The sequence below is a fragment of the Sinocyclocheilus grahami genome, unplaced genomic scaffold, assembly GCF_001515645.1.
Source record: "Sinocyclocheilus grahami isolate Dianchi unplaced genomic scaffold, SAMN03320097.WGS_v1.1 scaffold41.1, whole genome shotgun sequence".
Lineage (NCBI taxonomy): Eukaryota > Metazoa > Chordata > Actinopteri > Cypriniformes > Cyprinidae > Sinocyclocheilus > Sinocyclocheilus grahami.
Genome location: NW_015505220.1, coordinates 1,306,358 through 1,323,485, shown reverse-complemented (window position 1 = coordinate 1,323,485; position 17,128 = coordinate 1,306,358). Strand labels below are relative to the sequence as shown.

The 17,128-nt window shown below is 38.3% G+C and overlaps 1 protein-coding gene across 1 annotated transcript; it reads right to left on the bottom strand.

The window, feature by feature from the left end:
* Nucleotides 1-16,748, bottom strand: LOC107582184 (serine/threonine-protein phosphatase 2A 55 kDa regulatory subunit B delta isoform-like). The gene is made up of 10 exons (XM_016267930.1): nt 16,581-16,748; nt 16,272-16,346; nt 8,846-8,943; nt 8,589-8,754; nt 7,947-8,059; nt 3,305-3,482; nt 2,633-2,797; nt 1,356-1,525; nt 1,039-1,130; nt 1-282 (listed from the first exon to the last, which is right to left on the bottom strand). The coding sequence occupies exons 1-10, from the start codon at nt 16,588-16,590 to the stop codon at nt 3-5; spliced, it is 1,347 nt and encodes a 448-aa protein (XP_016123416.1). The 5' UTR covers nt 16,591-16,748; the 3' UTR covers nt 1-2.
* Between the last annotated feature and the right edge of the window lie 380 nt (nt 16,749-17,128).

Genomic DNA, 17,128 nt, shown 5'->3' with positions numbered 1-17,128 from the left:
TTTTAATTAATTTTGTCCTGGAATATATACAGGTTGTTGGTGGCGGCCACAGCTATGACGTTCTCTTTCGGGTGCCAGGCGGTGTGTAGGATCTTCTTGTTGAAGTCCAGGCTGTCCACGCTGATTTCGTCTTTCTTCCGTTTGCCGCCGGTGCAGACCTTGCGGGGTTTGAGCATGGCACGGGGTTTACTGTTCTCCCTCGATGCCTCCAGTGTGATGTCCCTGCGCGTGTTCCTGTCAAACATCCTAAAGAAATTGTTGTAGGAGCCCGTCATAATGGCACTGAGAAGGATGGAATTGCAGGGGCCGATGAGATGAGGGGAATAAAAAAAAAAAAGATTAGTTGTCAATTTGTTGCAATCGATAGGTTACAAACAGTTACACCAGGCTTTTGAATTTTTTTTTTTTTGGAGAATTTCTGCACCACCGTTTTCAATTACATTCAAGCAAATCGTGATGCATTTAAGCTACTTTTTGTACCTGCATAATAGGTTGGAAACAGTTTTTAGATCTTTTTGTTTGTATCTTAAGTATTAAGCATTTGTTTGATGCAGGATCAAAAATCTGATTCACAGGTGGGAGTACTTCTTTCAAACTATTGGTTTCAACTATTTTGATTCAGTTCAAAAAACCCGATTCAGTGATTCTTTCAATCACATCATTTGTGTTCAAGTACCACTTCAGTAATAAAACATCAACACCAAATCAGTAATAAACCCATATATACATGATGACCCGCGATGTCAGTCAGACCTGTCAGTCAGAAGTGTTTTGTTATCTATTTAATTTCATATCATTTTGCCAGAATGTTTAACTTCCCAACACTGGTATAACATACAATAGTTTATTATTATTTTTATTCTATTATTAATTATATATGAAATTCATATTATTTTGCCAGAATGTTTATCTTTCCTGCACAAGTAAAACAATTTCTCTCTATATACTATAATTTAAAAATATATTTTAAAAAAGTACTTGGAGAGTAAAATTCTGCATGAACGCAGAATGCCCCCCTTATTAAATACGGTTCCGCACCTGTCTGAACCGTTCCAACAGCACTCAAACTTGTCGAAAATGCAGTCGTTCTCGTAGAGCGAGCACAACTTGCTACGTAGGTACTCGTGTACCTAAAACAGAGGAGCACAACAAATGTGAATCAGCAACAAAAACTAACAAACAAATGTTATCATATCATTTGCAAATTTACATTTAAGCGGCGTGTGAAACTTTGTGGAGGTGCTGGCAGTATATGAAGAACGTATTAATTGAAGACGTGAAACACCATGTTCTGAAAACATGACAGCACAAGCTCTGGAATGTCAGCTGTTGCAATAATACGATCTCTACTGTACCTGGTAGGTCTCTACGGGCCGGTTCTCCATATTCAGGTCCCAAACCTTAACGGAGAGGTAATCGCGGGTCATCATGTATCGACCGCTGTGGCTGAACTTGACGTCAGATATGGAGGAGATGATTTCGGAGAAGAACGACCGGCTGCTGGGATCTTCTGGCTCCTCAAAAACTTTGGACGAACAAAAACACAATATTTTTGATGGCATTTCAGACTTGCAGCAGAAACATTAATAGCTGTTCGAGTAAAACAATTAAAATCCTGCACATGAACAGTACCATTCAAAAGATTGTTTTTTTTATTTTTTAAGAAATGAATACTTTTATTCAAAGTTGCATTTAATTGCCCAAAAGTGACAGCAAAAGACAATTATAATGTTACAAAATGCTGGGGGGGCGGGGGTTCCTTTAAATTTTGATATGAAATGTTTTTTTGCCCCAAATCAGCATATTACAATGATTTCTGAAGGATCATGTGACACTTAAGACTGGTGTGAACTGGTGTTCACAATAATACTGTTTTTTTTAAAGCAAATAAATAGTCTGGGTGAGCATAAGTGCCTACGATCAAAAACATCTGACCCCAAGCTTCTGAACAGTAGTGTGTGTATATATCCCACAATGCATTTGACTTGATCTTCCCATTTCTAGTGACCAATGGACCAGAAATGAACCCTATCAACAACAGCAGACTGTCAAATGCCAAAATGTTTTATCCTAGAATAAATCATAGTGTCACATTTCCTTTTTGTAAAGAATAGTTTGGAATGTAATACTTGGTAAAATAACAATAATAAAGGATTAAATTGCATATATAACACTAACAGTAAAATAACAAAAACAAAAGGAATAAATTGGATATATAATGCTAACGGTCCATTAATTCCATCCAAACACTTCAGTTGTATGCACTTGCATTCCGTTTTGTAACTAGTGGATTTGACAGGAAGTAAATGGCGAGAGTTTGCTTTTTTGGTCTGGAGTGAGGTCCAAGTTCAGAAGAGAACCGAGCGCTCGATTAATTACATAACCCAGGGATTACATAACACAAGGCCCTGCTGACATTAAACAGCGGATGGCAAAAACAGACAAAACGAGAACTTTCCACTGCCTTTTAGTGAGAGAGTCTGATCGTGTTTTAGGAGAAAAGGACACTGCGTCAGGGAACATTCCCACGTAGAGAGTTCAGACTCTCCATCTGATGGAAAATAAAGGGATGGAAGAGTATAAAAGGGAAAAAAGAGGGGAAAAATAGACTGGACTGACTTAAAATACTCACATTTGCTATGTCTATCGCAGAGTGCGGCGGCCCTCATGTCACACAGGCGGATGGTTCCTTTACTACTGCTGTATACAAAGACGTTACACTGGTGTGGGTGACACTCGGCCGCTGTTATCACCTCCGTCAGCTCCTCCATATTGGCTGGTTTTATATCTACAATGTCTGAGGAGGGAAACGGTAAAGGAAAGCAACAGAAATAACTTCAAACACACTTTTAAAGTCATTGAGATGTGTCAGAGATGCAGGCCTTGGTCATTCCTTGGGGATTCGGTTTCTGAAGAAACGGTTGAAAAAGACGATTGGAGCTGATGGTGTCTCTTTAAATATATTCAGATTGGCCAATGTCTTAATCCACACATACTAAAAATGTGTATGTTTTACAGTAAAATACAATTGTTCAAGGGGACATTGTATTGTGAACCTATTGCAGTCTAAAAGATGAATATATTAGACCATATAGACGCAACTAAATTACATAATTTCACACGGATAGAGAATATTTACATATTAGTCTTAAAAGGTACATCAAAAAAAAAGTGCATAAATAAAAACAGGCATGTGGAATATGGGTTATAAAAATTATAGTATAGACATTCATTCAGATCAGGCACATTGCAATAAAATAGAGGGGGAAAAAAAATTGAACGTCACTGATTGCGTAAAGGATACTAAAACTTCTATCTGTGATTTCTAAATGCCAGAGGTTTATTCTGAGGTCGTCTGCAGAAAGGTATGTTTCATAATCACTATTTACTGAAATGGAATTGATGTGATAAGTATGTGCATTAGCAAATATTCTGCGTGGGCTTGCTTCCACCATCAAGTCCATCGGCATCAGCACAGGAACCTGCGAAACATCCAAAGAGTTACTTAATGAAATAATAAGCCAAGAAAGTGTACATATTTCAATTAAAAGAAATGATCTGAAATATTTTCTTTAACTCCCCTCTCAAATTTTAAGTTAATATTTATATAATTTAACACATTTGCATGTCCATCAATGATGTTGGTTAATGGGAATGGACAAATATAATATTAAATCTTTAGTAAGCATATTCTTTTGATTGTTTTTATTTTTGATTTGACATTTTTATGATTGAATTAGTAGCCATTCATCAACTCAGAAATCCCAGTTTGGAAGAAAACCTTAAAGCGTTAGTTCACTCAAAAATGAAAATGCTGTCATTATTTACATTATTGTGTTAGTGTCATGGTTCCTTTTACTAATGCTTAGCAATAGCTGTTGAGTTATTTGACTTAAATGGATAGTTCACCCAAAAATGAAAATTCTGTCATTCATTACTTACCCACATGTCGTTCCAAACCCGTAAGACCTCCGTTCATCTTCGGAACACAAATTAAGATATTTTTGATGCATTCTGAGAGCTCTCTGACCCTCCCATAGACAGCAAGGGTCCTTACACGATCAACGTCCAGAAACGTAGCAAGGAGATCGGTAAAATAATCCATGTGACATCAGGGGTTCAACCGTAATTTCACGAAGCTACCGGAATACTTTTTGTGGGCAAAAGAAAAGAAAAGAAAAAAAAACAAACGACTTTTTTCAACGATTCATCTCCTCCGTGTCCCCCTAGCTCCATTTTGGAGAGTATCCACTGAACGCAAACAGCGTATGCCGTTCTGTGTCAGCTGCGCCACGCGGACAACATATCCGTGTGGTGCGGCTGACACAGAACAACATACGCTGTTTGCATTCAGTGGATACTCTCCAAAACGAAGCTAGGGTGACGCGGAGGAGACGAATAGTTGAATAAAGTCGTTTGTGTTTTTCTTTCTTTTGCGCACAAAAAGTATTCTCGTAGCTTCGTAAAATTACGGTTGAACCCCTGATGTCACATGGATTATTTTACCGATCTCCTTGCTACGTTTCTGGACGTTGATCGTGTAAGGACCCTTGCTGTCTAGGGGAGGGTCAGAGAGCTCTCAGATTCCATCATAAATATCTTAATTTGTGTTCCGAAGATGAACGGAGGTCTTACGGGTTTGGAACGACATGTGGGTAAGTAATGAATGACAGAATTTTCATTTTTGGGTGAACTATCCATTTAAGTCAAATAACTCAACAGCTATAACTAAGCATTAGTAAAAGGAACCATGACACTAACACTGAACAATGCTATGAGGTAACATTAGCCTATATTATATATTAGGGGTGTAACGGTTCACAAAATTCACAGTTCGGTTCGATACGACACAGTGGTGTCACGGTACGGTATGTTTTCGACACAGCAAAAAGAAAGAAATGGCAGAGAAATTCTTGATGTTTACACTTTTATAATTTATTAAAACTAACATCATAAAGTATGATCTTTTTTTATTTTGAACAATGGAGCTATACTTGACCCATCTTCTGAGTTTCTTAGCAGCATATAAAACAAAAACCTCCTTATAACCAAAACCAAATAGCTCCTTATAACAAAAATTAAATGTAATATTGTAATAGTGATAAACACATAAAAAGAAAAGAACAATTTTGTTTTAAATGGAACTCAGTGTGTTTTTACTCAATTAGTAAGTTTTTATTTTTTCAGAAAGATGTGTCCACATTTTCTTCAGACAGCACAGATCTGCTTGATGTGACAATGTCACCTGCAGTGGAAAACACCCTCTCGCTAGGGACAGAAGTTCCAGGCACAGCCAGGTAACGCCGTGCCAACATGGCAAAATGAGGGTATAAGTGCTCGTGGGCTTTCCACCATTTCAGTGGATCTGCATCCAAGGGAATACAGTCCACTACCCTGAACAACTGCATCTCCCCCTCTGCCATTTTGGCCACAGACTTGGTGCTTGGCTCATAGTCATGGGTCATGAACAGTCCTCCAAACAGCTCAGTCATGGCCGACTTCTTTTCTTGTGGAGGTGATGTTGAGGGCTCCAAGTCCACTGTCCGAGTCTCTATGGAGGTGGCTCTGGCTCTGTGGTGCCTGTGGCTTGGCCCTGGAGAAATATAAACAACAATAATCTTACACTAGTAAAATAAAATGACCAGGTTTTGGAAATCAAGTGTAAACTCGTTTCTGATTGAAGAATCGTGAGGCAGATGCTCATAACCCATAGAATGGGACTCACTACAAAAGGTTAGTATTAACCACACATAGGAATGTTATACACAGGGACATGGAATACAACAATACAGAACAGATTATTAACACAACAACATCAAGATGTACTCACAGTGTCAAAAATATTGAGATAAAAACAAGTATGCAAATAATGAATCAAAAATATAGTAAGCAGCAAAATATAAATAGTACCTGCTATTCAGTGCTCACAATCTCTGTGGTGAGAAGATCATAGACTCTCAGGCCAGTGGTAGAATCCAAGTGTAGCAGTGACTTGAAACGTGGATCCAAACTGGTGCTCTTGTGCAGGTAATCTTGAAGACCAGGTTCTGTGTATCTCTGCTGCAGGTCACTTCTGATAGCTGTTTTGACATCCCTCACTGCTGGGCTGTCATCATCTTACAGTACCATGGATTTCAGGATCATCATTTTCATAGGCAGGACCATGGACGCGAATGGAGAGGACTCAGTTTTCAGGGGTTTCAAAACCGTGATGACACGTCATTTTCAGACAAAGTCACAATGTCTTTAAACAATTTTCTTCACAGCTTTGTCTGTCATTGCAGAATACACTGCTGTCTGCTGCTCAAGATATCTTTCAATCATATCGTAGCTTGAATTCCATCTAGTTGGTATATCTTGGATGAGTTTGTGAATAGGAAGCTGCAGCAACTCCTGTTTTGTCTTCAACACATGGGCCGCTGTTGTGCTTCAGTGAAAGGAGGTCACAATCTTTCTGATCTTTGCTAGGAGGTCGAGAGATCTGCTGCACTGCCATTGCTTTCTGAGACGCTAGATTAATGACATGGGCAAAGCACCCTATTTGTGGCCCAAGTCCAGCAGCTCCAACAGCATTAACTATAGTCCTGGCATTGTCAGTAGTCACAGGAACATTAGCTCGTTCCAGCTTCCACATTTCCACTGCTTCGGTCATCCCTTCGTGTGACTCTCAAGGGGGCGTGTCTGAAAAACATGGCTTTTCATCTCCCGTTCATCAGTAAGGTAACGTGCCGTAACCGTTACAGTCAGGTAGCTTTGTGTAGCCCTTGATGTCCAGCTGCCTGTTGTTAGAGCAACTGCTGGTGCTTCAGCCAACTGGTTCTCTATTTGGGCTCTTGTTTTTTTGTACAAAGCAGGAATTACGGTCTAGCTGAAATGGGCTCGTGAAGGAATAGTGCAACGGGGCTCAATTACATTAAGCATGTTCTTAAAACCCACATTTTCCACTACAGAGTAAAGTCTCATATCCGCGGCTATAAAATGTTCCGATCGCCTCAGTGATTTGTTTTGCCCAGTTTGATTCTGATGGAAATGCCTGCCTGAATGCTGCGGGGATAGTTTGTATAGTTCTAGTTCCAGTTATTGACACACTGGGTTGATGTCGTAAATGAGTTGACATGTTTGAAGTATTGCTGCTGATGTAGCTTATTGTTGTGTAGCAGATGCGACATACCGTTGTTTTAATCCACCACTCTCTTGCCATCACCCTCATAACTTACAGGGAAACCAAAGTGGTCCCAAACGCCAGACCTGTTGGTTATTGGAGGATCCTCTTTTTCTGGTCTGGTAATTGCATTAACGTTACTAGCCATATTGCAACGAGCTAGTCCAGCGTATGCCTGACTGGAGTAGTGTGTTTTTCTTTGGAGATGGGAGGGGCAGATATCACGTTGCCTGTCACATCGTTTGGACTGCCTTTTTGAGCATTATATTTTATGAGAACATTATATTTTACACACTTTAATCTCTTTTATTTTCCAAATATAATAGTATTTGTCCGAATCGTTTGGTTTGTAATGTGTACCGAACGGTTCTATACGAATACGTGCGACGTTACACCCCTTATATATATTGACAGCACTAAATATGCAATATAATATAACAACCAATATAAAACCTATATAAGGTTGCAATGAAATCATGGTACACTGCTGTATAGTTTTTCCAAAAACGTCCTTGTCTTGACTTGTCTGGAACACGTCCCTTTCTGTACATGTTTCTTCATCACTCTCAGGTGTAAATAGCATTAAGCAGTCCTGCCCCACTGACAGCTGGGTGTATACTGTGCATTTACATCACATGGCATGTACTCTACAGACTACAAGTTCTGGAAACATCTGACTTTAAATCTTATCAAATATTTATTAACTAAAAACCTGTGCACAGCTAACCTCCACTGGCTGCACTCTCAACTCAAAATGTCATCAGAAGAGAAGCGGCAGACTAACCCGTAGTGTTGTGATTCGAAACTGATCTCGCAGTCTTCCGTCTTCATCTTTAAGGTTGTATCCTTCTGCTCGTTTGTCCCTTTCGCTGATCTTCCATAGTTTGATGGTTTTATCTTTTTGAGGAAACAAAACAAAAAGAAAAAACCAAGTCAGTAACAGAGAAATTGCATGTCCAAAGCTCGTTTCTAAAACCTAGTGAGAGGAAATGAAGCCAAAAAGCACACACATTTTCCTTTAATCAGAGCAAAATATGGCATTGTCTGTCTAGGTAGGCAGCTCAAATAATTTTGAAACAGCTATAGATACACCACCATTCATAAATTTGGAGTTGGTAAGATTTGTTTTTTTGTTCTTGAAAGCCTCTAATGTTCACCAAGGTTGCATTTGATTGATGTACAAATGCAGTAAAAACAAATATTGTAAAAATATTACAAGTGTACATTTGTGTGGAAACTTTTTTTCAGGATTTTTTTGATGAATGGACAGTTTAAGAAAACGTTTTTTGAAATATAAATGTTATAACGATATACACGTCCCTATTGTCACTTTTGATCAATTTAAAAAGAAAACAAAAAGACAATAAAACATTTGAATGGTGGTGTACGAGAAACAGAAGCAAAAATCACAATTTTGTCTTCATACCGTTTGCAGAAAGGAGAAAGTGTGCAGCATTCTGTTGCGGGAGCCATCTGATTTTATTGATCTTCTCCTCGATTTCTAAACTTTTCAAGTAATCAAACTCAGGCTCGTGACTCTGAAAGGTGCTGTACACGTTGTATTCCCCTCTTGAGAGTAGGCGGTTTTTACTCTATGGAGAGAAACATTGAACACTTAAGTAAACACCTTGAATCACACTTCCTAAAATATTAAATGCAATAAAAATCTTTGAGTTGCATCACCTCCTGTTCTCGCTGAAATATGACGACTCTCCCCCCTTTGTCTCCTGTGGCTAATAACTCCCCCGAACAGTTAAATTCAACAGTTGAGATAATGTCCGCTGCATATCCGAAAGGAAGAAAGATAAGACAATTATTTACTTCATACATTAAACATGCACAGCTTTAACAAATTAGAAAGCTTTGACACCAACATTAACTTTCTAAATGCATGTTTTTGATCTTATAAATTGTGCAAGACTAATCATTGCATATCATGCCGAAGGCAATTAATGTTTGTCTTTCATTAAATATTCATTATTCATGACTCATCTTCATGCATGCTTAAGTTTAGATGTTTTAAGCTCAAACTGGAGTTAAAACAAATCTATTGCATACATTCAACATGCACGGCTTCAAAAAAGTAGAAAGCTCGGACGCCAAAATTGACCCTAAATGCATGTTCCTGGTCTTATTATGCAACACCGATCACAATGCATGTTGTGCCAACATGTGCAATATTCAAGTCTCATTTTCATACACATTTAAGTGTAGAGGTTTTATTCTGAAGCTCAAACGGAAGTAAAACAGATTTATGCTCAGTGTGGATCATTTCCTCTCTCCACCCCTGCTGCTTCACCCTTCTGATCTCTCTCGCTCAGAGGGAAGGACACGGGGACAAACAGAAGCATGATTCAGTGTTCCTGAAACAGAACAATTAGCTCAATGCAGACACAGGCCTGGGCTTCATTTAGCCGATGGATCACACGCCAAAAACACAGTACAACGGATAATCAAACACCTTTTGTACATTTATAGAACTGAAACAAAACTAATGGCCATTTGGTTTCTTCACTGTGGATTTGTTGAGTTAACTCTGCATCAGGTGAAAAACGCTGATGAGCGACTAACTAAAATCTGAGTAAACCCAATGAAATGATTCGGTAGGGCCTTCTGTCTCGGTTCAGAGCTAGTTTTGGCTACAGGTTGGGTTTAAAAAAAAAAGCAGGAATTAAAAAAAAAAAAAAAAAAGAGATTATGTTTTGACGAACGGCAAACAGACTCTGTTTTCAGTTTATACAGAAACAGCAGAGTTCACAGAAACTTCACTGTTGAGTACCATCAAAGCCAATGTGAGAATATCGTTTACTCACCCCTGTAACTTTGTGTGTGTGTTTTTAACACAAGAGTGTTTGGGATGCTTGGCCAGGGATCTGCGACTTGAGAGCTGAATGCAGACATAACCCACTAACCTAACACAAAATAAATGTGACAAATCAAGCCTGGAGAACACACTTTAAAGGGGTGGTTCACCGTTTTTTTTTTTTTTTCTCCAAGGCTTGATTGTGTTTATGGGGTGCAGTCTAACATGTGTTAATGCTTCAGTTAAAAAAAAAAAAAAAAAGCAAGCATTACATAACACAATTTAACTTTACTCCACACCACTCTATCCCTTCTCTGAGAAACGGGCTGATCTTTTCCTGTTTTTTTTTTAAGCCCTGCCCTCAGAAATAGGCGATGGGCTCTGATTGGTTAGCTAGCCCAGTGTGTTGTGATTGGCTAAACCGCCTCTAGTGCGCGTCTAAATGTCCCGCCCCTCTCCTCAGCGGCATGTGCACAACGGCGTCGTTAATATCGCTTATCAGTTTGAGCTCGATTGAGAAGCAGAGGATATTATTGAAGATGATCGTGCAGAACCTGTGCAAGCACGGCTCTTAATGGTATGTTTTTTGTTGTCTCATACTTTTAGATATGCTGTTATTTGTAAATGCTACTGCTTATGTTAGCTTTTAATATACGGTTTTATCCTGATTAAAGCTTTAATACAGTACGGCAACTGCACGCACGTCCATGTTTAACGCTTCTCATAGCCATGTGAAAATAAGTATATAATTGGAACAGTTCATTGTTGGAGCTGAGCTGAATGAGAAGGTGAGAGAGAGATGCAGAGCGTGTGCAGAGCGTGTGCAGAGCAGCGGACACGAGGAACAGTATTAAGAACTGCTGCTTTAGAACATTGATTTTGAAACTTGTGAATCCATCAGAATCGTTAGAAGAGAGAATCGCGATTCATATATGAATAGATTTTTTACGTGCATCTCTAGTTTTCTCTTCCTCTTCTCTAAAGCAGCACAGCATGGCCTCGCCCCCTTTGCTGCCTTTTCCCGAGGGCGGGGTTTATCTGGGTTTGTTACATCACAAACCCGGGAAGTAACTACTTGTAGTCCCCTACCAGCCGTTTTTGTAGTCATTAAACTGACAGAATTTTAAAAGACGATATCTCCGTTTGCATTGAACTTTCAGCTTCGTCACTTTGCAGATATCGTTTATGCTCAAACAGCAACATTACACACAAAAAAAAAAAGTGAAAATCGCAATCAACCACCCCTTTAACATCCAAATTAACCTGACTCAGCATCTTTATTTTACGTCAAGCTGATTTTTATTTACTGCATTGGTCAGTTTGTTTAAATATATAATGGATAAAACATATCAATTTATAAACAAAATGTGTAAACAATTTTATTTTTTGGAGGACACTGAGAAATAAAAAGACGATATCTCCGTTTGCATTGAACTTTCAGCTTCGTCACTTTGCAGATATCGTTTATGCTCAAACAGCAACATTACACACACACACAAAAAAAAAGTGAAATCGCAATCAACCACCCCTTTAATATCCAAATTAACCTGACTCAGCATCTTTATTTTACGTCAAGCTGATTTTTATTTACTGCATTGGTCAGTTTGTTTAAATATATAATGGATAAAACACATCAATTTATAAACAAAATGTGTAAACAATTTTATTTTTTGGAGGACACTGAGAAATAATAGGATGTACACAAATTAAATCCGCTTTCACACAATTCAATATTTAATTTAAAAAAAAAAATCTGAATATACTATATATTTACAAATTAAAAAAAGAATAGTATTCGTTATATGCAATATTAGTTACAATTTAATGAATGCCAATAAAATGACCACTTACACCATTTTATTCAATATTTGAAAAATTTAATATCTGCATATACAACAAGAACATGCCCGGTCATATTTCAACATCAACAAAGATTATCAACAAAGATTCTGCATACAGAAAATGAAGGCTTTACTGATGACCACTGCAATAAAAACATTGTCCTCTTAAATTCCTGTTACATTACTGATAGCAAATAGGATGTACACAAATTAAATCCGCTTTCACACAATTCAATATTAAATTTTTTTTTTTAATCTGAATATACTATATATTTACAAATTAAAAAAAGAATAGTATTCGTTATATGCAATATTAGTTACAATTTAATGAATGCCAATAAAATGACCAATTACACCATTTTATTCAATATTTGAAAAATTTAATATCTGCATATACTACATTCTCATTAAAAATACTAATAGCATTGTTATGTTTATGTAATAGTATATAATGATAATATCAACAATAATAATAATTATAAGAGTTACAATTTAATGAATGCAAATAAGGTTAAAAAAAATCTTATATGAACACGCCATTTAAATATTTATCAACTTCTTAAATTATATTAACTTTTGTTATTAATCAATACTACTAACTACGTACAATTTAATGAGCGCACATTAGATTGCACAAAATTAAATGGATATGTTGCTATATGACACAATTGACAAATTTCTATACTATACAAAACATAACTTTAATATTATTATTATTGCTATTATTTTATACAAATCAACGATGGTTATTACCAGATACCAAAAATCTAAATACAGCAAAATATATCTTATAAACATTGATTTATCGCCTTCTTACAGTAATGACTGCTTAATTATGGTTTAATTCTCATAATGTACAAATTGAAAACATCTTATCGGTCCTAAAAACAGCGCTTCATTTTATTTCTGCAAAAATATACGCATTATTTTTCCCCCCTTATTTTTGGTGACATGGACATGTTTTTGTGAAGCGTGAAGAGACATGGTCATTAACTATCCTGATTTTTCATCCTGTGATGTGCATCTGAAGACGACACAAGTACAGATAGAGAGGAAACACCACTGTACTGTATCACAAACCAAAACAACCGCAGCAGCAGTGGGGGAAGCATAGGCAGGTTCATGACGGATGGTGACCACCTCGTAAATAAACCCTCCGAGCAAATATTAACATTTAACATCCACATTGGACATCAGCCACAACCTACAGCAACATACCATCAGCACCTCCCAAAACCAGATCAAATTACAGCATTACAGTAACCCAAACAACACGTTACATCACAGAGGAGTCCGTTAGCGCTTGGAAAAAGCTCAAAACCAGCGGAGCACCCGGCGTGAGAAGCAGACTGAGATAAACGCACACATACCCATCCTGAAAGGTAGAGAGAGGCCATTATAGCACAGTTCCAGGCTGTGGCTGTCAGCAGCGCACACAAGACAGCAGAGGAAGATTTAAGAGCCTGGGAGTAGCTGCGGTATGGACAGCGCTGGCTCGCCCGCAGGGAGGCTGAGCGAGGGGTGCCACGCGGCCATGTTGGACAGGTAAGATCGTGAGGGAATCCCACCACACATGACACCAACCCTTCATGTGAGATCCTGAAGGAATTACGGCCTTATAAACATCCACATATAACTTTGAGGGAGTTTGCAGTGCAGTCCTTCCCACAAACAAATGACACTTCCTGTTTGAATGTCTTTCAGGGGTAGAGAAACCGCACACAAGCAACTAAACATAATAATTTTATTTTTTATTATTATTTTTTTTTTTTACATAATGTCTATGATAATTCTGCACAAATAGTATTCCAATAAATCATATGCAACAAGTTAAAAAGGCTATAAGAACAACTTCTGCTCAGTTTCCTGCTCTAAAACACACAAACCCTCCACTAGAAAGTGCAGAGAAAACCGGAAGTCTTCACACTTAGGAATTACTATCTCAGAGCTGTCTATTATGCGGAGTGTGAGAAAGTCAGAGTGCATTTCATTCGATGATTGCATCCTGCAAGCACCCAGTCTGAAGGTCCGCTAAAAATACACACAATCCAAATTCGCATGCATCCTTATCACTACAACTCAAAATTCCGTTTCCATAGAATTCCACAGAAAGAAGGATTAGGCTATCGCTCGGAGCAATCACACCTCACAGTCTGGCGAAACGGTGATCTCTAAATAACCTTCTCTACCACATAAGGGCCACTCGGCTCAGATGATATTACACCAGTCAACATGTGTCCGTTTCCTAGAAATCTGTTTTATTTTTCACAGAGGGCAAAGCGGAGAGCTGGAAGAGGCAAAAACATCACTGCCACCATACAAACAACACAACTCAAGTTACTAAAAACTTTTGTTTCAACATTAAACTTCCTTACGAATGTCTCTGAACTGAATAAAACGGGCTACATTTTGTCTCATATACAGTGACAAGACACGCAACCTTGATATTTTTAGAAAAATAATGCAACAACTAAATAAAAGGCAAATAAGAACGGACAATCTCAACATTATATTAAATCTCTATTTGCCTTTCTAGACTCACAAGCACATCTGTATTCCCAGAACCCCCCCATAAAGCCTCACTGACTGATCTCTGGATGGAGCCGAGCGCACCCTCGGACACACACGGCACACGGATAATGTGAGCTGGTCGGACCAGTTGGACATGCTTTCCGCCGTTTCAAAGGCAGGATGTGCTTCCCTACAGGAGCCCCAGAAAACAGCAAAAACGTTCACCAGCAGACCAATCCATCAATCCGCATAATAATACATTCTGATTTGGATTTATTGCTATGACTGTACTATGCTAACTGCCCGTTTGCCAACAATCGCCTTCATGGAATTAAAAACTTGCAAAATAGTTTGACAAGCATTGCGTTCTTTGCCACGCAGCCATATTTCCTACTGAAACTGACATATTGTTTCATTTTTTAAAAAGCAGCCAATCGTCTGCTACTTGTCAGTGATAGTCTGACTTCAGGCAAAAACATTGCTTTGTTGTTTTTTTTTTTTTTTTGCTTCCGGAACGTCGTCCTTCTTAACGTCTAGTGTAAAGAAAACATCCAAAATATTCCATCTTACACTTATTGAGTTTTTATATTTCAATTACTATACATATCTTTAAAAGTTGTTTTCTCAGTCAAACATTTCCAATTCTGCAGAATTACACCAAACTTTAAAGGTTTACTCCGATCTATATTCCATTTTTGTTCATATATCGCTTGCTTTATTTAGGTCACATTTTATTTCTTAAAACATGGTGAAAATGTATTAATTTACTGGTTGTTGACAGTTAAAAAAGCAGCCAATCGTCTGCTACTTGTCAGTGATAGTCTGACTTCAGGCAAAAACATTGCTTTGTTTTTTTTTTTTTTGCTTCCGGAACGTCGTCCTTCTTAACGTCTAGTGTAAAGAAAACATCCAAAATATTCCATCTTACACTTATTGAGTTTTTATATTTCAATTACTATACATATCTTTAAAAGTTGTTTTCTCAGTCAAACATTTCCAATTCTGCAGAATTACACCAAACTTTAAAGGTTTACTCCGATCTATATTCCATTTTTGTTCATATATCGCTTGCTTTATTTAGGTCACATTTTTCTGATTTATAGAGCGATTAAAAAGATAATCAAAATCCCCCCTGTAACATCGGTCAACAAAATAAAGCAATTTAAACCTGGCCTTATGAAAAGGCATGCAAATTAGTGTTATGTTTTTAATTAGATGCATCATTTGCATACTTAAAATAACAGTTCAGAAAATGAGTAATACAAACTAGTTCTAATGTACAGTGAATAATCAACTAGGGAATTATGGCTTATTAGTTTGCCATATTCTGCTGTTGTAACTCACCTTAAGTAATATAAAAGGGGAGTGGCATTCTCATTCTTAAGAGGATTTGATTGGACAACAATTTGGACTATGAGTGCAACTTGAGTCATCAATATTTTTGCTCTTTTTTTCCTACCACAGAGACCTCACTATTCCATGTCCATTCAATTGCACATGTATGCATATAGCCATATGCATTTAGTCAGGATAATATAAAAATGTCTATAAATTAGATAACAAAATAAGCAGTCTGTGTTTATTTTGTGACAACGACCAACTGCCTCTGTGCACTAATCCTTACACCTATTCAATTGAATCATTTAGCAGGTGGTTTTACCCAAAGCGACTTAGAAATAAAGAACATCAAAAGCATTCGGTCATACATGAGCCAACAATATTTACAGCACTGCGATGCAAAGTTCCAAGCACAAGAGGATCTGTCCATAAACGTTTTTTGAAGAGCAATTACGAAATATATGTATATTTTCATGGATCGGTGTACACTACTGCCTCCATCTCTTCCTATCATACCTTGCTATGCACCCTTGACTACACAAAACTCCTCCAATGTGTTCATCACTCATGCATACTCACCCAAAGGTGTTTAAAACCAATGCAAGCAGTTATTTACCTTCTGCAACATCTTCATCTATGGCTCCTTTGACCTGGGAGAAGCACCACTGGAAATCATTGCCTCCACCAACCCCTGCAACAACAACAACAACACAAGTGCATTGAAATGCATGCTCAGATCAGCCTCCCAGAAGCATTTCATCACGCGGGAGTCAGAGCCCTGCCAGCCCGAGCATGCATACTGAGATAGAGCAGTGGATGTGGGTTTGATTTAGTGTCAGTTAAGGGGGCTGGTTTGATGTTTAGGCCGCACAGTTGCCGCTCGCGCCCCCGCCTACCAACACAAACCCCCGCGCGGCCCCTGTACCTGCCATCATCGCCTGTGCCTGTGCCTGTGCCTCGGGCCTTCAATGCGGCTTATCCTGGAGCTCAGCTGGGCGGACGGTGCGAACGAGCGCAGAATGAGAGCGAGCGGGATCTGCCCGTGATTTGGTTTCGCTTCAAGATGGCGCACGCTGCCCGTCGACATGACACAGTGACGTCATTTAACCAAGCGCGCCGTGCGCCCGGCGCGTCGTGGCTGCGCTGAGGTTTGCGCAGACGCTGCGTGAGTTACGCAAAGACCAAACGCCCTGGTTTTGTTTGTTTATTGGTTGGATGAATGGATGAGTGACAGGTGAAATGTTATACTGCTGCGAATGTAAAATACCTTCAATCTCTCTTGAGAACAGAATGTTTTAGTGAGTGTCATGTCTAGCTGCAGTTTGGTCCAATTATGCAAAAAGTGTGAAACATTATGTAATTGTGTGTACTTAGCATACATAAAATGCTATATTTGACATGACAAAGAAGAAGTGTCTATTTCTGTTACCGGCACTTCCTCCACAACATGAAATATCATTTTGAAATGTGGTG